This window comes from Rhopilema esculentum, chromosome 7 (assembly GCF_057945365.1).
Source record: "Rhopilema esculentum isolate cy_ngs chromosome 7, ASM5794536v1, whole genome shotgun sequence".
Classification (NCBI taxonomy): Eukaryota; Metazoa; Cnidaria; class Scyphozoa; order Rhizostomeae; family Rhizostomatidae; genus Rhopilema; species Rhopilema esculentum.
In genome coordinates this window covers 6330369-6342627 of record NC_142821.1, presented here as the reverse complement: position 1 = coordinate 6342627, position 12259 = coordinate 6330369, and the positions used below count along the sequence as shown (strand labels likewise).

Sequence of the window (12259 nt, the reverse complement as noted above, 5' to 3'; positions counted from 1 at the left end):
AACTGTCCACATAAGTGCGAAAACATTAGAGGGGCTGCAATGAGGCTCACTAGGGGCGGGGATGTACACAAGGACAACGACGAAATAGCTCTCCTTCCGCCAACAACTTTCGAGAATTTTCAAAGCGAGGCCGTTGTGTTATGGCCGATGGCTATTAGAAGTTCTTGCTGGCGCTTTTTGCTTGGGGTAAACAGAAATAAATTGTTTGAAGTGGACAGGAGAGTGGGAGGACGTATACTTAATAAAAAAGAAGTAATTTTTGGTAAAGACATGTCGACAGTTAGAGCGGGAAGAATGTTACAAGAAGTTGTAAAGCGACTTGAAGATTTTTCCTCGACAAAACTAGCGGAAAAATGGGACAATGTAGGTCTACTTGTGGAGCCTTCTGGTTGTCATGTCGTTAAAAAAATTCTTTTAACGAATGATCTTACACAAGAAGTTCTAGCAGAAGCTATTGAGAGGTCGGCTAACATGATAATTTCTTACCATCCACCAATATTTGTCCCTCTGAAAAGACTCATTCAAGGGAATTGGAAAGAAAGGATTTTGGTAAAAGCTGCCGAGAACCGAATCGCGATTTACTCACCTCACACTAGTTTTGATGCCATAAAAGGTGGTGTAAATGACTGGCTTATCAGTTGTTTTGGTCCTGGTGATATACAGCCAATAATTCCATCAAGTAACCCTTCTATTTCTGCAGAAAAACCAAACGGTTGCTATAAGATAAAGTTTGTATTCAATGATGTGGGTGATCATGGAGTAGAGGTGATAAATAGTCTAAATAAAGTGAAGGATACCGTATATATTCATGCTTCAGTCCAAGATAACAGGTATGCTGTTTTTGAATACATTCTATTCTACGCAAATCCTTTGGACTAATTTTGAATCAGTAATCTGCTCATTTCAAATCTAAAGGCATTTGACATGCTTTATTTCAGCGAATCCAAAAATAACTTGATTAGAGCACACATATTTTTAAAGGAATTTGAAACTTCTCACATGAAACCACTGTGCGTTGTTCTAGGGTTTTGGTGATTTGCAGAAACTGTTCACATGTTTTTCTCTTGGCTCAATTTGATTGGTCAGCCGCTGGGGGGCAAGTGGCTGTAAGCCATTTTTACCTGTGTCAAATGACTTTAAAACAAGTGCCCCTTTTGTCAGATAAAAAGCACCCCTCTTGTGAGAAAAATTAAAGCATTCTTCAACAAAGTGCCCTTTCTTCAAGGATGAGTGCCTCTTTATCAATCTTTTTAGGCTGAATGACAGGGAAGAGAGAAAAAAACCCCTAATATCAGATCTATAATTTATATCATGAAAACATTTTGAACTTCTCGCAAAATGGTTTTAAGCCTCAAACATGTGTTAAAAAGTTTTTTGGCAAATTTCAGTTACCTACAAAATGCTAGCTTTTTTAACATTAATTAAATAGTTTAGGTAAGGAGGTCTATGGGTGCAAGTGATTCCCCTATGGCCTAGCCTGCATGCATACTTAGCAAATGGGAGAAATTAAAAAATCTGTGCATAAACCCAGATTTTCTTGTATCCACTTATTTTGCAAGACCAGTGCCTTATTCAAATCACTTTGTCTTTATGACCAATGCGATGTCTTTCCATGATATTAAGGAGCAAGTCATAATGAATTGCCTTTTTGTAATCCTTATGAAATGTCTTTGCATGCCAGCAATTGAATCAGTGTGATGTGTGATCATGTAAAACAAATTACCCAACTTTGTACACTTGGTATTCAGGCAAGCACTTTGAATACATATAATTAAATTTCAATTGAAGCCATTGTGCCATAGAAAAACGATTGGAAAATAAACATTATTCCCTGTAATTTGTTGGATACAAGTAAATAAGCTCTGTTGCACAGAATTGACAATTTCTTTTATTTGTAAAGTCTGCCAAAGGCTACCTTGGCCTAATAGGTATATTTGGTAGATTTCTCTTAGGGATGAGATTATGATGAAGGGTCTTTACTTTCAAAGGTTCCCATAATTCAAGAAATATAGCACTTGTGGTGCTCAAAGCTACCAATTAATACATTTTTGATCCTCTCCAGTAAAAGCAGGAATACTTAATGCCTTGAATTGCAATCTTATGAATATTTTAGTAGCTATTTCTGTTACTTTGTGTATGGGCATGATGTTATAAAGGATATGTCCAAGTGCCCTTTTTATTTTGTCCCCTAACTGTTGACCTGATTTCATTGTCCCTAGCCTAACATGGAATGGACTTTCTTATTTTTCTCATTAAAGTAATTTTTCATCATTAAATATAATTGGGAGTTGTTGTTGTGCTAATCTAAACTTCATTTTTTGTCTTTCTCCTTTATGGATCTACTTTTCAATGTTTTACACCATTTTACCTTTATATTTCCATGCCAATTTAGGTTGGTTCTTGAGGTATACACTCCTCCATTTGAGCATGCTCTTGCTAAAGTGTACTGCTTAGTTGCAGAAAGTAAGATGGTGGTTAAATTCTCAGAAATATCAAAGTTAGAGAAAGTGAGTTCAGAATTGCCTGCATTTGGTCATTATTTTTGTATATCAATTTCTACAGAACATTTATCAATAAATTTCATGACCCTAAAGTGGTCTGGTAGTCAAGCCTGAAAATTAAAGAAGCATCAACTGCTCTACGCAATTAAGAAATACTTTATCACCTTGAATTTCTTTGTTTATTAAAATGCTAGAGTCTTTCTAGGATCTTTATAACTTCTTTAAGATACAGACTTTTTTGCCTGATAAAACAGAAAAAAGTGAAAAATATTGCAAAAACAGGGCCTACACTGTGAATATGAAAGGGGGGGGCCAAAGCAAGCAAAATTAGGGGGCCAAGGCGTTTTCCCCTTTTACTGCAGCTTGAAAACTACTTGCTTTGCAATAACATTTGGAAGTTTAAATTTCTATCAAAGAAACTATATTTGAAATTTCATTTCATGAGCACTTTAAAGGCATGACCTTTAGTTAATTGAAAAGGGCTTTCTTCATTGAATTGCCCTTCATATTATCTTAAATAAGATCGAAAGTCAGGTTTTTCATCAGACGGTTATTTTATAAGGATTGCTACTGCTTTACTCTGTATCTCTTTGAAAATTCTTATTTGTATGATTCAATCTGTAGTCTCCGCTGCCTGGTTTCGGTATGGGGCGCACTGTTCAGTTGAAAGAACCTCTAAGTGTACAAGATGCAGTTCAAAAATTAAAGAAGCATCTAGAAATTCCATATGTCCGATTGGCCTTGGCCAGGAAAGCATCAACAGACAAAAAAGTGAGCACTAGGAATTTTTTTGTAACTTCCAATTGCTAAATTTCAAGAGCTTTCTTTAAAATACTTTTGATTTCATGCACCATTCCTATAAATATCTATATTTTTTGTTGCTTCTATCTTATTAAACTGCCTGTTAAACTAGCAACAGGTTAGGCAGCCTTTCCACTAGCCCAGGTTAAAACAAAAACGGGTTAAGATTTATCAGTTTCTGCGTCGCGTGCCCATTAATCCACTTGAAAACGGATAAGTTTGAAAACGGGTCTCAGAGTGGGTTAGTTTTAACCCGGGTATCTTTTGACCCACCTACGAGTTGATGGAAACGTCGAACCCGGATAACTTCTGACCCACTTGCAACAACAGCAACGTTTAAGAATTGAGATGGTGCCAAAATCAAGAAACAAAATCCTCGATGTCGATGTTGTTTTCATTGGCCTACAATGTTGCTTTCATTGGCCTACAACGATGGAAATTGAAGGATTATTGATGCAAATGCTGATTTCTCTTGCAACTTTTCATCCTGAACACATTTCAACCCCGCTGGAATTGAAAAAATGCCTAATCTTTTGATCATCGAAACTAACTTAGACGTTTGACACCGAAACAAAATTCACAGTAACTCGCTCAGGAAGAGTGCGCTATGTTGATTATTCATTCTGATTGTGCATTAAACTAACGATGCATGAATATCGTGACCATGAAAGAGATTCTGAGAACAATGGGGGACATACTGCCTTTAAATATTTTCCAGGTGAAAAGCATTGCCGTTTGTGCTGGATCTGGAGGGAGTGTTTTGAAAGGAGTCTCAGCTGACCTGTATGTGACAGGAGAAATGTCACACCATGAGGTTCTTCATGCAGTTGAAAGTGGTAGAAGTGTGATACTATGTGAGCATTCAAACACTGAAAGAGGATTCTTAAAGACCATTTCGCCAAAGATCTCCGAGTGGTTCGACGGAGACATTGAGGTAGAAGTCTCTCAAAAAGATAAAGATCCTTTAACTGTTGTTTAACATCTACTTTTACAACACATTCATGGAATGAATTTTCGTTGTTTGTTTGTTAAATTCTTGGAAAGTGCTAGTAGATTTCAAAACCTAACTCGTTCTTGTTTTTGAATTGCTCACTTTGCTGAAAATCTCTTAAGATTAAGCTTGAAAGGTTCTTTCTGGATACATTGTTACAGGTATACGAAATATTTTCTTTTTTGTCTGTAAGAAGGAATGAATAGATTAAGTTGATCGGACATCTGGCACATCACACTATCTTGATGAACGGCCCACATTTCTCAACCAAACAACGCCCAATGTGATTTGAAAAAAATTGATTGAAGAATTTTGGTTTTTTTAACTTTTTGGAATGTGTTAGTAGATTTCAAAGATAAACTCGCTGTGTGCTTTTATATTGCTAAAAAGTTCTTCAAACAGAGCTTGAAAGGCTCTTTTTGGATACATTGTTACCGCTATACGAAGTATTATCTTTTTCTGTCTGTGTGTCTGTCTGTAAGAAGGAATGGATAGATTAAGTTTATCGGACACCTGGCACATCACATTATCTTGATGAACGGCCCACATTTCTCGACCAAACAACGCCCAATGTGATTTGGAAAAAAATCGTCGAATCTTAATTTGATCTTCGTATTATATCAAATTCAGCTAATAATTAAATGTTTTCAGATACATACATTGAAGAAATTATACCGTTTATAAATATTGTTCACGATGTTATGACCAAGCCTAACATTTGTTTCCAGTTTTGATTCGTCTATATAGACTGATTTGTGTAAATCTATGCAGAATTAGTTGAGTGCATTACGTTAACCATTCTGCCGTTTTCTTGTGACGCTCTCAAGATACGTTCTGTCAACGTAGGAGCAGCAATAGCGTTATTGATCACCTTGCAATCTTAGAAAGAAATATTGTAATCTTAACAAAGTGCCCGACGATATATTTTTGTGAGGGGGGGGGGGGTATGATATGCTTGTCCCTTCTTTCATCCATGGATACATTCGATTATTCCACCGAAATCAAATCTCCAGTTTTCCACTTTCCTTTTAGTTTCAATGGTGAACTGCAGCAAAATGAATAGGAGAACTAAGTTTGTTATCTAAAGCTACACAGACAATACTTTTGATTCATAGTTCTAATTTATTTATTGGAATAAGCTTGACTAAAATAAATCAATTCAACTTCTGAATATCCGCAGGGTAATTTACAATTTGAAAAGGTGAAGCGATGATAAAGCAAAGAGCAGCAATGTCAATTTGATCTGTTATTGCAACGCAGCCATAAAGAATTTTTCCTATGTAGAAACTTATTTTTTATGTAGAAAACTATCTTACGTATAAATTTGCCAGGCTTCCTTGATTCACATATTTTTTCTTGATTGCATTTGTCTATATTCAGGAACGCCGGAACGACCAAGGGGGCAAGGGGGGGGGGGGCAGGCTTGAGTAAAAGGGCATTCGAGAAATAATTCCCAGCTACTAACAATCTTTTCTTAATTGTCATTTTGTTTCGATTTTCTGTAGGTATCTTGAAAATCGGCTAATTTTTGGCATTAGAAAAATCTTTACAAGTTTTGAGACATGTCGTTAGGAATAAGGTGTATAGAATACGTATCAATGAGGTGTATAGAATACGTATTCTATTCACCTCATTGGGCGGTACAGTCAGAATTTCATATAAATCTTTTGATAATTACAAACGGCCGATGTCAATGGAACTTCTATGATAAGGGAACTTTGGCCCCCCTTGCCCCTCCTATCAAAAGGCATCAGGGGCGGTTGACCCCCCGTACCCCTTCTCCGTCCTCCATCCAGAATATTTTTCGCTCAATATTTAATATCTTGTCATAAAACCGAGTGCAATATTAAGGCTCGCCGAATTGTTAGTCAGATATGACTATTTTGCCAGTTTTTTTATCAACAATGTTTTTGGAAATTCTTTATATGATCGTAAATTTTCAATTTCATAAAATCAATATTAACACTATTTAGTGTTTTCCTGTTTATAGTACTGGTTATGTCGTTCCCATAGATACGAATCTTGCTATACAAAGTATTTTTGGCTGCAGGTATCAGGAGAAGCCCAAGACAGACAAAGTGTATATAAATGTCCTTACACACTTTTATCGACTAAAAGCACTGTTAAACCAACACATTCGTATAGTGTTTAAGATGCTGTGCGATTGATTGTTGCTTTTTTGTAATGAAACACAATTTGAGCATATCGCTATTTTTTGTTGGGATTTTTTTAGTAGTGTGTGCTGATAATGTTGAATTGCTGGACTTTGATCAAGACGAAGTTCTGAAATGTGAGTATCTTCACCTGTTATCATAACAACAATTTAGAATTACATGTTATTTTGATTTGCGCTTTAGATGGAAAATCTTCTAGCGATAGATAAAACAGTCTGAAGCTAGTTTTAGCAGACCCAAAATCGTTTCTACCAGTGAGATTATCACGTACTTGAGCAAGGGTATTTCTCTTGCTTTTATGTCCTTTGCCGTCAACCACTTTCTAAATTTTGGCATCTTTCTTTTGTCCGGGGAAATGAAATTCAAGTAAGAATTTTTTAGCCTCTTATTTTGCCTCAGCAATGATAATCATGTTAAAAATTTTAGACCGTTTTAAAAAGTCCCATGTCTTCGACACTATCTTCAAATCCACATTTGTGTCGACAGCAATAATGCAAATGAGCATGTATATGCCAGTTTTGTCCAACTTCAATCTCAGCAGCAAACCCTAATTTGTTGCTATCTTTTATAATTTCTGTCTTTCTTAATCAGCATTTGACTTTGATCTGCTTGTCAGGTTGCATTTGCTATTTACATTGCCGACCCCAGGTTAGGACTTCTGTACTAAGAAATGTTGCTATCCTTTGTTATTTCTTCTAGCAGTTTCCCTTTGGGTTGGGACGCTTCCTTTTAAATATTTATCAGACATTTGCAGTCTGTATTGGTCTCTTTTAGGCCAGATCTTGAGGATCATGATTTCCAAAGCCCTGCAGACCCTGGGGTGGCTGCCTGTTTCAATGTTTTTGAGACAATGGCTGAAACAGCATCTTTTGTTTGGGAAAAAAATTTATCAGGCCACACAGCCAAGTTTTTTAAAAATCTGGTTGCTTCGCTCTGATCTGTCACCTCTGATTAGAATTTCTGAAATTGTTTGTGCATTGTTCAATAAGATGTCTTCTCTCTCTTTTCAAAAGGGATGGCAAAGTTTGAAAATGATCCGTTTTTCAAGTTTTTCGAGTCAGCCAGCACTGCTGAAAAACGGGAAACGTTCGATGATGTTTTCGAACGGTCATTTTATTCCGTCCAGGAAACGATGAATAACGGTTTGTCACAGAAATTCGATTCCCATATTCAATACTTTCCTGCCAATATTTTGATGATACAAGCCATGTACAAACTGATGAAACCAAACGGAGTTTTGAGTAAGGAAGGATTCTCTTATTATGGGTAAGTTAACTTTAGAAAAGCAAAGAATGTCATTATTGAAACATTAATCATCAATAAATCACCATTGTGGTGCGTGGGGACCTAAGCCTGCTTTCAGGATGATTTTTGAAGTAAAAGGAGGCGTGAAAAAGATGAAATAACAATTTTCAATAAACTGCCATTTCCGAATTTTTATCTAGGAGGGCACTCTCTCATTCAAAGTATAAGAGGCGGCACAACGCTGAAACCCACATTAAACATTTAAAATAAAGCCCCCAATTTTATCTATATGCTAAGGGAATCAATTAGTCTTTGAATGTAATTAACTTGATTATAGTATAGACTTATTAGAGACAATTTTTACTCTTTTGTTAGCCTTTTGTTATCCCTTGTTTATGATTAATACCGCTTCCACTCTGGCAATAGCCAACCTTTGCTTGGATATAATTGAACCAAAACCAAGTGCAACGTTTTGTAGAAATCAACAAACTGGAGCGCTGGGTGGAAATGGTATTAATCCTACTCCTGACTTAATTTTCCTTTTTTTTTAATGCTCCTTGAGTAAATGCTCCAGATTGGTTGTATAGCCTTCAGGAGTTAACGATTGAAGATTGAAGATATAGCTAGAGATTGTACCAATTATAAATAAAGAAAGAAAGAAGAAAATGCACATATTGAAAATGATTCCTTGGTTTAGTTGATTCAAATCTGAAGACTGAATTGCAATACTTTTCAGTTCAAACTACACATGACTCAGTGTTCTGCGCCTTTTTTCTTGGGAAATCTATCTTTATTAATCATATTCTTTTGTAAAAGGATATCTCGTTGAATAATTATGTACTTCTACTTTTTTGCACTAAAAGAAATTAAAAATATCAAGTTATAGTTTTCTGCAGCCACAAAATAGGCTTCGTATACCCCTGAACTAAAATCAATTTGCGCGACTGAGCGAATGCACATTGGGGCATGTGCAAATTGAACTTCCTTATTTGCTGTGAATGCGCGACCATTCGCTGAGTAGTTCAACTCAGTAGAACGTCTGGGCGACTGGTCGCCTTCGCCGATTCGCTGACTTGTTGATTCGATTTCGCCAAGTCGCGCGACCAGAGCGAATCAAATGGAAACCGGCCTTAAGACCCCTACAGTAACCAATCGCATCCTCTCATTCCCTCGGATTGATGTGATTGGCTATTCGACTTTTCAAATAATGAAACTATAATTTCACTTTTGCAACCCTTGTGAAGCAACGTCTAGTTTTGCAAAATATTGAGAGTTACTCCTTTTCTAATCACACGTTCCATAATCGTGTTCTAATGTTGCTTGGCGTTTTGAATCTTGTCATTTTGCTTTCTGTAGACGCATTAACACTGATGGTAGAGCGATGATCCTGTTCAACAGAGCATTCAACTCCGAGCAAGATCTTCTTGATGCCATAAACAGGTCTCAAGGAAAGCGCTTGTCAGATCAGCAAGTGGCAGTGGGTGATTTCGATATGAAAAGACCTCTCGTTGCCGTCACTAACTACATCTTGAGCCCGGAGGATCTTGAGAGGCTGAAAAGTTGGCTGAAGCATCAAAAGATGTTGACTGGTGGAAATTTCAGGCACTCTCTAAAGAACAGTCGAGTGATGCTGGTCATCAGTTATGCATGTTGTACAAAAACGATGATTTCACTGCTAAGCCCAAAGTACGGAACGATGAAACTCAAAGTCGGGTAGATACAATAGTATATGAATAGTGCTAAAAGAAGGTATGGAATGAATGAAAGAAGACAGAAATAAATTGAAATGAGAATATGATTAGCGTATTTCTTGTGACTTCTTGGTGCTGTTCGTCAAATGTTTTGTGACAAATAAGATGTCATGAGGGACTTACTCTAGTTCATTTGTACACGCCTAAGGTGAGGAAGGTTTTTAACTCAACCTTCATCCCCGATTACTATGCCGTCTCGTTGGCAAATTTTAAGTGCCACCCTGGGAACGTGGGTTCTTTGACCTATCAAAAACACAGATCTCAGGAAAGACCCCGAAAATACAGGCATTTGTGTAACCAACCATCCTTGCCTGAAAAGAAAATCCCAAGTACTCCATTTAACTATTAATTTCCCTCTTTATCTACTTTTCGGGCTATGTTCAAACGTGTTAGAGAGCTTTCAATACCGTTAGCACTCAGTGTGTTAGAGAGCTTTCAGTACCGTTAGCACAGTAGCTTCTGTCTGAATATTTCTCAAAATGAAGTCATCCGTCTTTTAAAGTTAAATGAGTTTGATTTTGGATATTTTCGAACCAATTATTATGTTTGTCTGATTATGTAAAGTGCGGGGTTTGAAAGAAAACAGCTATCCAGAAAAACGTTCATAACGAATTAGAATTTCAACACTAAGCAAAAAGCTAGAGGTTAGATTGATGTCAGGACTCAGAAACAAGTTGCTGAGTTGCTTAAACCCCTTCAACGAATGATTTAACAAGCTTTCTACCATTTAACGAATCATACCTCTTAGCATTTAAGTTTTGAGTGCTTTTAACCTCAAGTCTGCGATTTGTTCATGGACACTGAATATACGTTTAATATCGGTGGCAAACAGCTGATAAAAGAGCATTTGATAAATTTTCCAAAGAGACGTGACTGCTACAAAGCTGTCTGCAAGTTTCCTTTGCTGCATTGCGGTCTAAACAAACTGGTATGACATGCAATAGTTGACTGTTTGCAATGCTGTGATTAGAAGAGACTTTACACCTGTAAGCCAAAACAATCCAGCCACCATATCTGGTCATTCTCGTTGTTCTCTCAATAAGTTCTTTAATAAGTTAACATTCAGCTTCAAGAAAAAAGTAAATAAATCTAACTTCTTAAGAAACTTTGCTGACCTCTGAAAAGCACAATACATGACTTTTTTATGAATAAGCCAATTGGAACGTAACCGGCTCGAAAATACTGCGTTGAAACTATACGTCATCCTTATGCCATAGTTTACACTTGATAAAGGAGAACATATATATTAGTGATTTTTTAAATATACGCACAAGTGGAAGATCTGTTGTATGAGACAAGCTATGTCTGACGATGAGAGTTACAAAGAGCTACTTATCAAGAAGGACGCAACGGAAGAAGATGAAGGTATTCGCCTTTTTTTGGATATTTTGAACCAAACTAGCAATTTCTTACCAATTTTTTACTTTACAATTTAACATGGGTATAATGTTTTAGATTAATCCGTACTACGGCAAAGTCATTATGGTGAAGAAACAGTAAATGCATTAGATTATATAAAAAAAGTAGATATATATGAAACAGTTATGTGATTGAACGCCAACGGTATAGCGGCATTTTAGGCCCTTATTTCTTGCATGTCTCCTTTGAAGCAGCATGCAACTGCTAAAAAGAGATATGCTGTGATATAACCAAAGAGAATCCAGAGAGCGTATATAAATACTGCAATACATAATGGAAATTTGTATGAAGATTGTAACGTTGGTTAATGAAATTAGAGCGGAAATTGATTGCGATAATTATCTCGCCTGTAACTTCATTGCAAGGAAAAATTTGACACAATCTATAAAGTTCTTCCATAATCGCTAGATCTTGAAACCTCTGTTGTATTGAAGGGGGTTTGAGGAATTGAGGGGTTTAGGGGTTGGAGTGGCTTTAAAATTGACTTGGGCGTAAGTGCATGTTTGACATTGATGTTGATGATGTAAATATTTCATCAAGCACTTTTAAGATATATACTAAAGGCGTGATAAAAGTCCTCGTTGCGCAAAAAACTACTTGCAGATCATTGTGTTTTGATTCATAGAACCGGATGGCTATACACCAAGCGTGCACAGTCCTGTTCTACACCCTAAATTGTGTACAGCCTATTTTCACGATCTCTGCCTACAAGATATCGAGCACTATGTCGCGGAACAGCATAGATAGAGAATGTGCATTATTTCACTGTCTTTTTTCCTCTGTGATGATCATACCCTCTTTCTTAATTGGTGCCACTGAATAGTGGCATTTTAAGAAAAAGGATATTAATTTCTTACTCGGAGAAAAACAATCAACAAATGCATTCCATCAATTGAAATCAAAAAGCTCCCTCAGAAGACATTGCCACATCCCTCATCAAATCAGGTCTTGTCTTGAGGCTACATTTTTTCATCATATGAAGCAACGTTGGGCCGTTGGTGCATCACCACAAGTTGCTTCACCTCAACCATACAAAAAAACTAATCTTTGACATAGTTTATTAGACTCAAGTACAAGCAGCTTAAAGTTCTGGGCAGGGAATGGACCAGAAAAGTTCACTTTTCCCCACGATAATGCCGATGCACCAGTCCTACCTTAGATACCTAAGATATAAGAGAAAACATGACTGAATTAAAAGCCTAGTCTTTCCTAAACGAAAAACAACAAGAACTTGGAAAAGAATCCCATGATGTAAACAGGCCCTAGCCTGATACAATAGAATAAATAAGGGTTAGGAGAAACACACTACGCTTGATATCAAAAGGGGAGGGAAGGACGGGAGAAGAGAACAGCGTGGAAAAAGCATACAAAGTAAGC

At 36.7% G+C, this 12259-nt stretch overlaps 1 protein-coding gene across 3 annotated transcripts in view; it reads left to right on the top strand.

Moving 5' to 3' along the window:
• Positions 1 to 120: 120 nt before the first annotated feature.
• The window catches only part of LOC135683220 (synaptic vesicle 2-related protein), a 29454-nt gene continuing 17315 nt past the window's right edge, over positions 121 to 12259 (top strand). For 2 of the 3 annotated variants that reach the window (XM_065198422.2, XM_065198420.2), the window contains exons 1-3: positions 4278 to 6583; positions 7481 to 7733; positions 9069 to 10828. In XM_065198422.2, the coding sequence (XP_065054494.1) occupies positions 10753 to 10828 (76 nt within the window). In that variant the 5' untranslated portion in view covers positions 4278 to 6583; positions 7481 to 7733; positions 9069 to 10752. Of the gene's footprint in view, positions 831 to 2392; positions 2508 to 3125; positions 3273 to 4020; positions 6584 to 7480; positions 7734 to 9068; positions 10829 to 12259 lie in introns of those variants that run through there. The other variant, XR_010515763.2, reaches the window with a different exon arrangement.